The 8,812-nt window shown below is 38.2% G+C and overlaps 1 protein-coding gene across 2 annotated transcripts in view; it reads right to left on the reverse strand.

The window, feature by feature from the left end:
- Positions 1 to 2,108: 2,108 nt before the first annotated feature.
- Positions 2,109 to 8,812, reverse strand: part of FAM151B (family with sequence similarity 151 member B) — a 69,585-nt gene continuing 62,881 nt past the window's right edge. For both annotated transcript variants that reach the window (XM_032156943.2, XM_058440760.1), the window contains one exon: positions 2,109 to 4,818. In XM_032156943.2, the coding sequence (XP_032012834.1) occupies positions 4,659 to 4,818 (160 nt within the window). In that variant the 3' untranslated portion in view covers positions 2,109 to 4,658. The remainder of the gene's footprint in view (positions 4,819 to 8,812) is intronic.

The following is an 8,812-nucleotide window of genomic DNA, read 5'->3' on the forward strand; positions in this document are numbered from 1 at the left end:
GCCTCCCGAGCAGCTGGGATTACAGGCGCCCGCCACCATGCCTGGCTAATTTTTTTGTATTTTTAGTAGAGACGGGGTTTCACTATGATGACCAGGCTGGCCTTGAACTCCCTGACCTCGTGATCTGCCCACTTCGGCCTCTCAAAGTGCTGGGATTACAGGCGTGAGCCACCGGGCCTGGCCATATATATGTTCTTTTACAACCTGCAGTATGCTGTAACATCTTTGCACATTAATAAAGGTTGGGCCAGGTGTGGTGGCTCATGCCTGTAATCCCAGCACTTTGGGAGGCCGAGGTGGGCAGATCACCTGAGGTCAGGAGTTCGAGACCAGCCTGGCCAACATGGTGAAACCCCATCTCTACCAAAAGTCAAAAAAATTAGCTGGCCATGGTGGCACATGCCTGTAATCCCAGCTACTTGGGAGGCTGAGGCAGAAGAAACGCTTGAACCTGGGAGGTAGAAGTTGCAGTGAGCCGAGATGGCTCCACTGCACTCCAGCCTGGGCAACACAGCGAGATGCTGTAACAAAAAAGTAAAAAATTTAAAAAAGTTTCTGCATAGTATTCTATTGCATTTCTGTACATCAAGGCCTTTAAAATATTATTGAAAATTGATATATAACTTACATACAGTAAAATGCACAAATACTAAATGTTACAACTCAGTAAATTTTTTGCCTTGCCTATGTACACATCAAAATAACCACCTACCAGAACAAGATAGAGAACATTTTCAACACCCAAAAAAGTTCCAACATGCTCCATCCCAGACAAAACCCCACAGAACCATATAGGTTACTACTATTCTGACTTCTAGCACCATATATTAGTTTTGACTATTCTTTAACTTCATATAAATGGATCCAGAGAATATGTATTCATTTGTGCCTTTTTTTTGCGTGATGTTGTTAATAATCATCTTTATTGTTACATCAGTTCAAACTGTTTTAGTGCTGTGTAGTAATTTCATTGTATGAGTTTACCATTATTTATAAATTCTCTTACTGATGAAAATTGGGGTTGTTTCCAGTTTTTGGCATTAAGAATAAAGTTTTTATGAACATTCTTTTACAAGTCTTTTAGTGCAAATACATGAGCTCTTTTCTCTTGAGTATATGGCTACAGATAGAGTGGCTGGGTCTTAAGGTAGAGATATACTTATCTTTATCAGAAACTGCCAAACTGTTTTCCTTTTTTTCCTAAAAGGTGTTTTTAGTCCTTATAATATTAACCTTTCTGGTGGGTATGTACTGGCATATATTGTGGCTTAAACTTGTCTTTCCTGAATAAGTAATGCTGTTTAGTTCCTTTTCATATTCTTTTGGCCATTTGAATTATTTTTTTGTGTGTGAAGTATCTATTCAAGTCTTTTGCCCATTTTTAGTCAGTTTTTTGGGGTTTTTTCTTACAGTTTAGAGCAGTAATATACCCTCTGTCAGCTATGTGTCAATGGTGTCTTTTCTGACAAGTTTTAAGTTTTGATAAAGTCTATTTATCAACGTTTCCTTTTATGGCTAGTGTTTTCTGGGTTACAAGAAACCTATGCCTACCCCAAAGTCCTGAAAACATTCTCCCTTATTCTCTTCTAAATGCATTAAGGTTTTAGCTTTCACATTTTGGCCTAAGATCCATCTCAAATTATTCGTATATGGTATGAGGTAGGGATCAAGGTCATTTTTTTCCAATACGGATAGCTATTAAAATTTTACTTTCCAACAGAATACATTTTATAATTCTCTTATGTGTTTTTGTTCCTGAGAGCAGTTTAAAATACACCTTTAAATATTAATCTAAGTGAGGCTGCATGCAGTGGCTCACACCTGTAATCCCCGCACTTTGGGAGGCCAAGGCGGACAGATCACATGAGGCCAGGAATTCCATCCAGACCACTGGCCAACATGGCAAAACTCTGTCTACTAAAAATATAAAAATTAGCCAGGCATGATGGCACAGTCCTGTAATCCCAGCTACTTGGGAGGCTGAGGGATGACAATCACTTGAACCCGGGAGGTGGAGGTTGTGGTGAGCCAAGATTGTGCCATTGCACTCCAGCCTGGGTGACAGAGTTAGACTCTGTCTCAAAAAAAAAAAAAATCTAAGTGATATCAGTATATAATTTTACCATAATATTAATATTTTTAAAAAATTATCAAAGGTAGGACAATTAAGTAGTAAAAATAATATTCTGGACAAGTGAGTTTTACTTCGAACTTCAACAAAAGGCAGTTTATTTATAAATTCACCTGTCTTTAGTAATGCATGGTCCTTGGAGAAAATTTATAATTTTTTACTATAATTTAAAAAATTATTTTCTATAGCAGTTGTTGAAATTTTATAATGAAATTGCACCTTTTGTCTTTGGCAAACAACAATGGATAGTAAAGTTTTAGGTATGATTTGACAAGAAGCATTCCATTTGACTAGAGCTGAATTTTCAAGCGGAAATACTGTAATTGTCTTTAAGTACTTATATGTCTACAATGTTTGATGCTGTATTTCTTAGTGCTATCTATCTATAATGGACATGATCACAGGATAAGTCTAAAAGAAGAGTAACTTTGCTGAGCATTCACTATGTCATTGAGCTAGATGTCTCTACAACATGAATCTCACATAATCCTCACAGCAACCCTACAAGAGAAATTTTATTCCCCCACCTCCACTTTATAGACAAGTGAGCCTGGAGTCAATGGCATTAAAGATTTCCCAAAGTCTATGGCTAGTAAGGGATAGAGGTGGGGCTGTAAAGAAAATCTGTCTGAATTCAAAACCCAAGCTCTTTTCTCTATATAGAACTATGTTATTCTCTGGGAGAAAAATGGTTGATTAACAAAAGGCAAATTACATATTTTAGGACATTCACTAGTAAATTACTTGTTAATAAATCAAAGCAGCAACATATTTTTCTGGATGTTTTTCTCAGGACTATGCCAGGCACTGTAAAAGATACTTAAGCGTGAACCTTTGCCATAAAGGAATTTACAGTCTAGCTGAGGAGACATAGCTAACATGCACGTGTCAATTAGTGAACATAACTAAATAGTTAAGATTAATGGTTAAAGTAGGATCTAGAAACCATTGATGCTGAATAAATTTTTTAAATGAAGAACTGTGTTGGAGCACAATAAATTGACTTTTAGGTGGGACTGCACTATGAAGGGTCTTGAAAGAGGAAAACTGAGTAAAATTGAGTTTAAGCCCTTGAAGGTTTTTGATTTGACATAAAGAAAGAGGTATTTAAGAAAGTTTTGGCTGGCCGTGGCTCACACCTGCAATCCCAGCACTTTGGGAGGCCGAGGTGGGTGGATCACCTGAAGTCAGGAGTTCAAGACCAGCCTGGCCAACATGGTGAAACCCCATCTCTACTAAAAATACAAAAATTAGCTGGGTGTGGTGGCACACACCTGTAGTCCCAGCTACTCGGGAAGCTGAAACAGGAGAATCACTTGAACCCGGGAGACAGAGATTGCAGTGAACCAAGATTACACCACTGCACTCCAGCCTGGGCAACAAAGAAAGACTGTCTCAAAAAAAAAAAAAAAAGGCCAGGCGCGGGGCTCACACCTGTAATCCCAGCACTTTGGAGGCCGAGATGGGCGGATTATAAGGTCAGGAGATCGAGACCATCCTGGCTAACACAGTGAAACCCTGTCTCTACTAAAAAAATACAAAAAGTTAGCCGGGCGTGGTGGGGGGGTGCCTGTAGTCCCAGCTACTTGGGAGGCTCAGGCAGGAGAATGGCACGAACCTGGGAGGCAGAGCTTGCAGTGAGCCAAGATCGCGCCACTGCACTCCAGCCTGGGTGACAGAGAGAGACTCCATCTCGAAATAATAATACTAATAAATAGAAAAGAAAAGAAAGTTTTGTTTAGCAGAAAAACTCGATCTCTGAGTGTGAGGAATGAGCCATGAAAAAAGCAGTTCATAAAGTTTTACTAGTAGAACAAGGACCTGAATGAAGGTGGTGGCAGTAAGAAACCTGGAAAACAAATGATACATAACAAAGACTAAAACTGCTCTCCAACAGCATACTGTTCACTATAAATCAGATACTATAGAAATAAGAAATATAAAAAAAATACTTAGCCACTAGCATGCTTCCCAATCACATGGAAATTCTAGATTTATCTAATTTAATCTATAGTTTCAGGAAATGGATTAATAGATCTTGATATGAGACAGCTGCTGACCCCTGTGAAAATTAAAAACATTTTAAAAGCCCTCTTCCTTTTTTATTATCTCTGAAATAACCAGTTTTCTAGGAAAAAGGAAAAGAGAGTACCATATTTTTCATAATCTCTGTAATGCAAGTGCCAAGCACATGTGATTTATACCTGTTTTACGACATATGGATTCTGCCAATCATCTTTAGTTTATCAAAACTATTTTTATGAAGGGGTGCAGAGTATCATTTTCCTGAATTATTATTAGACTAGGCCACGTGTGGAAATAAATCTCTGCTTTCCAAATCTTTTATGTAAGTGCACTATTATAAGGACATATGCCCACAGAGTAAGCACACTGTGCTTATAAACGTTTCTTGATTAGATGACTTGGAACGTAAATCAATAACCATAATTTATATGGTAATTAATTCAGACCAATGGAGAGAAGGATTATGAAACCAAAACACAGGAAATAATTGAGAATCTTCTTCTTAGAGATTAACTTTGATTCCAATGACTTGTTTAAATTCATGGTTTTGTGGTTCCAAGATGTCATAGAAAACTTGTTTTTTGTCAAAATGGTCTCTAATGTAAAGTAAATCTTCAATGGAATAGTTATCATTTTTTCCAGTCCAAATAGTCAGGCTGTACCTGCATTGAAATAAAACAGAATTATATAGTTAAAAGTGGAAGAAAGCGATGAGTCATTCCAATAAGCCTAAAAATACTTTCATTTATCTCTAACTGAAATGCACTGAGATGAAAAAATCAGCAATGGCGTAACTGTACTTTCATATTTCATTCTTTCATCAAGAGGGACTAGAGACAAAAAAAATTCATACTGCTGTTGTCTAAACGACATAACTGCGCTATCTGAATTGCAGGACTGTTAAATGGACTAAGAAACCAGATGAATGGCATGGGAAATGGTTCTAATTTTGGAAAAAGGAATCGAAGAGACTGTGTTGCTGATGGAGGAATCTGTAACCTGGGTTTGTTCAGGAGCCTGGTCAGGGTGAAAAGCACAATGGGAAGGGATTGTGAAGAGACACAAATGTCATTGACATCCACAACACTTAGAATCATACATGGAGGCCCTGCTGTTTCTTTTGGAGGTTTTTGTATGAGATACAAGAATGCCAAGAGATTTCACTAAGAATGACAAATAGAATACATTTAGATCTTTTTCTGACGAACTGAAAACCAATAACCTAAGTAAATTCATTATGGATGTAAGAATATGCTCAGAATGTTAATGTTACTTAAACTGTACACTTCTATTTCTTCTGGTGACACTACTACTGTTGCATTCAAGTCTAGGGAAATGAAAAGCTGTTAAGCAGTTTCATATTTATATTCCCTATAAGCTTGTCAGAATCCAGGGAAAATTTTCCAAAGCATTTTTTCTACTAATGATAAGAAATAACTGCCTAACCAAGGCATATTTTCTTGTCATATTGACACAGTCCTGCCCTTAAGGATGGTGACACCATTCTGGAAATACAACAGAGGAAAGTAATTTGGATATTGCCCCACAGCAGTATCATATTACAAACCAAACAGAATTTTAAACTACAGCTAAGGGACACAGAAAAAGAAAAGTGAAAATTAGTTCTGAAACCTATATTTTTTGCTAAAACGGAATCTTTATTACTTAATCTGGGCACCATGGTGAAAAACCTTATAAAAAGACATGGTTATGAGCATTTAGGTAAAAAGAAGAGCTTCCCAGTATTATTTTGCCTCTTTTAATATTCACTTCATTGTATTTAGACTGAAATGGAAAAAACTGCCTGAGGGTATCTTAAACATTCACTGATATAAATTTCCAAACTCCATTTTCTAACCTTCTTTATTGTGAAATAATGCATAGAAAAAAGTACATAAAACATAAATATAAATTTTATCAGATTATTACAAAGTGAACTCCAGCGTAATAAAACAAATAAATAGAACATGGCCAGCAGCTGAGGAAGCACCTTGGTGTCACTGCTCTATCACAATCTCCTCTACTTTCAAGTCTCCATGATCTTTAAGATTGTTACGTATATGACAGAGAAGGAAACAGGAACTATTACAGAGTGAAGGAGGCTGAGGAGATAACAATAACTGAATTCAATGCATGTTCTTGGAGAGTTTTCTGGATCAGAAGAGGAAAAGAGGTATTGCTATAATGGTTGGTAGAATCTGAATGGGGTCTGTGGACTGTACAGTAGTGTTGTATCAACGCTGACTTCCTGACTGGGAGGCTGCATGGCGGTAATACAGAAGCTGTCCTTCTTTGGGGCGGTATCCTCTGGAGTACTTAGGGATAATGAGGCTCATGCAGAAAAACATAAATAGAAAGTTATATATGTATAGAGAAATAATGGACAAATGCAGGAAAATGTTAACAATTGGGGAGTCTGGGTGAAGGAGATGTGGTAGTTTTTGCAACTTTTCTGTAAATTTAAAACTTTTGAAAAATAATCATAAATCACTCCTATAAAAGACAGTTAAAAAAAAAAAAAAAAGGCAGGGTGCGGTAGCTCATGCTTATACTCCCAGCACTTTGTGAGGCCAAGGCAGGCCGACTGCCTGAGCTCAGGAGTTTGAGAACACCCTGGGTAACACGGTGAAACCACGTCTCTACTAAAATACAAAAAATTATCTGGGCATGATGGCGTGCACCTGTAGTCCCATTAACTCAGGAGGCTGAGGTACGGGAATCACTTGAGACTTGGAGGTGGAGGTTGCAGTGAGCTGAGATAGTGCCACTGCACTCCAGCTTGGGCTACAGAGTAAGACTCCGTCTCAAAAAAAGAAAAAAAACAAAAACAAAACAAAACAAAAAAAAACAGTAAAAAAACAAAACTCCATTAATTTTCAAATAAAGGAAAAGGCAAAGTTATTCAAAGCAAAGAAAAAGAAAGACAATATGAATTGAGGTTAAAAAAATCATTAAATAAGACCAAGAACACCATAGTAAAGGTATAATTCTTAATGAAGAGAAAATAGATATGAATGTGTACACAACAAATAGCATATCATGAACATTTAAAAAGGAAAAACTATGAAGGTGGATGAGGAAATAGACAAAAACACTTTAAGAGTTGGAGATGACATATTTGTACATATGAAAAATAGCACATTTATAATAAGGTTATTCATGAAAACAATGTAATATAAAATATTAGAAATATGCCAAATGCCCATCAAAAGGAGACAAGTCAATTATAGTACATACATAAATATCATGCACCTAGGAAAGAAAAACAAGAAAGTTTACTTCAGAAAGAGCTCCACAGTGTATTAAGTTAAAAAAAAAAAAGAGGAAGGAAAAGAAAAAAAAAGCAAAGAGCAGAACCAAGAAGCAAGGTGTATGACATACCATCTTTTGCTTTAAAAAGGAGGGGGACCAGGCGCGGTGGCCCATGCCTCTAATCCCAGCAATTTGGGAGGCTGAGGCAGTGGATCACTTGATGTTGGGCGTTCAAGACCAGCCTGGCCAATGTAGCGAAACCCCGTCTCCACTAAAGATAATAAAAAAATTAGCTGGGTATGGTGGCGGGTGCCTGTAATCCCAGCTGCTAGGGAGGCTGAGACATGAGAATCACTTGAACACAGGAAGAGAGGTTGCAGTGAGCCAAGATCCTGCCACTGCACTCCAGTCTGGGCAACAGAGCAAGACTCCATCTCAAATAAATAAATAAATAAATAAATAAATAAATAAATAAATAAAGGCTGGGTGCAGTCGCTCACACCTGTAATCCCAGGACTTTGGGAGGCCGAAGTGGGCGGATCATAAGGTCAAGAGATCGAGATCATCCTGGCCAACATGGTGAAACCCCATCTCCACTAAAAATACAACAAATTAGCTGGATGTGGTGGCACCCACCTGTAGTCCCAGCTACTCAGCAGGCTGAGGCAGGAGAATCACTTCAACTCGGGAGGTGGAGGTTGCAGTGGCCTAAGATTGCGCCACTGGACTCCAGCCTGGTGACAGAGCAAGACTCCATCTCAAAAAAAAAAAAAAAATTAATAAAATAAAATAAAAATAAAAGTAAAAAGGAGGGGAAATTAAGAAGTTATATTTACATTTACTCTTATAGGTATAAAGAAACTAACAATTGTAGTTAGTGACATTGGGCAGGAAGACGAGTAGATGAGAGAAAGATTTTTCACAGTGTAAGTCTTTATTAAGTTTTTGAATTAATTTTTTTGTTTGAAAAATTAAATTTAAAATACTTTTAAAAGAAAACAAGGGGGCCAAGATGGCCTAATAGGAACAGCTCCGGACTACAGCTCCCAGCCTGAGCGAAACAGAAGATGGGTGATTTCTGCATTTCTGTTTGAGGTACCGGTTTCATCTCACTAGGGAGTGCCAAACAGTGGGTGCAGGACAATCGGTGAAGCACACTGTGCACGTGCCAAAGCAGGGCGAGGCATTGCCTCACTCAGGAAGCGCAAGGGGTCAGGGAGTTCCCTTTCCTAGTCAAAGAAAGGGGAAACAGACGGCACCTGGAAAATCGGGTCAGTCCCACCCTAATACTGCGCTTTTCCAATGGGCCTGGAAAACGGCACACTAGGAGATTGTGTCCCGCACCTGGCTCGGAGGGTCCTATGCCCACGGAGTCTCGCTGATTGCTAGCACAGCAGTCTGAGA

This window comes from Hylobates moloch, unplaced genomic scaffold, assembly GCF_009828535.3.
Source record: "Hylobates moloch isolate HMO894 unplaced genomic scaffold, HMol_V3 SCAFFOLD_6, whole genome shotgun sequence".
NCBI lineage: Eukaryota > Metazoa > Chordata > Mammalia > Primates > Hylobatidae > Hylobates > Hylobates moloch.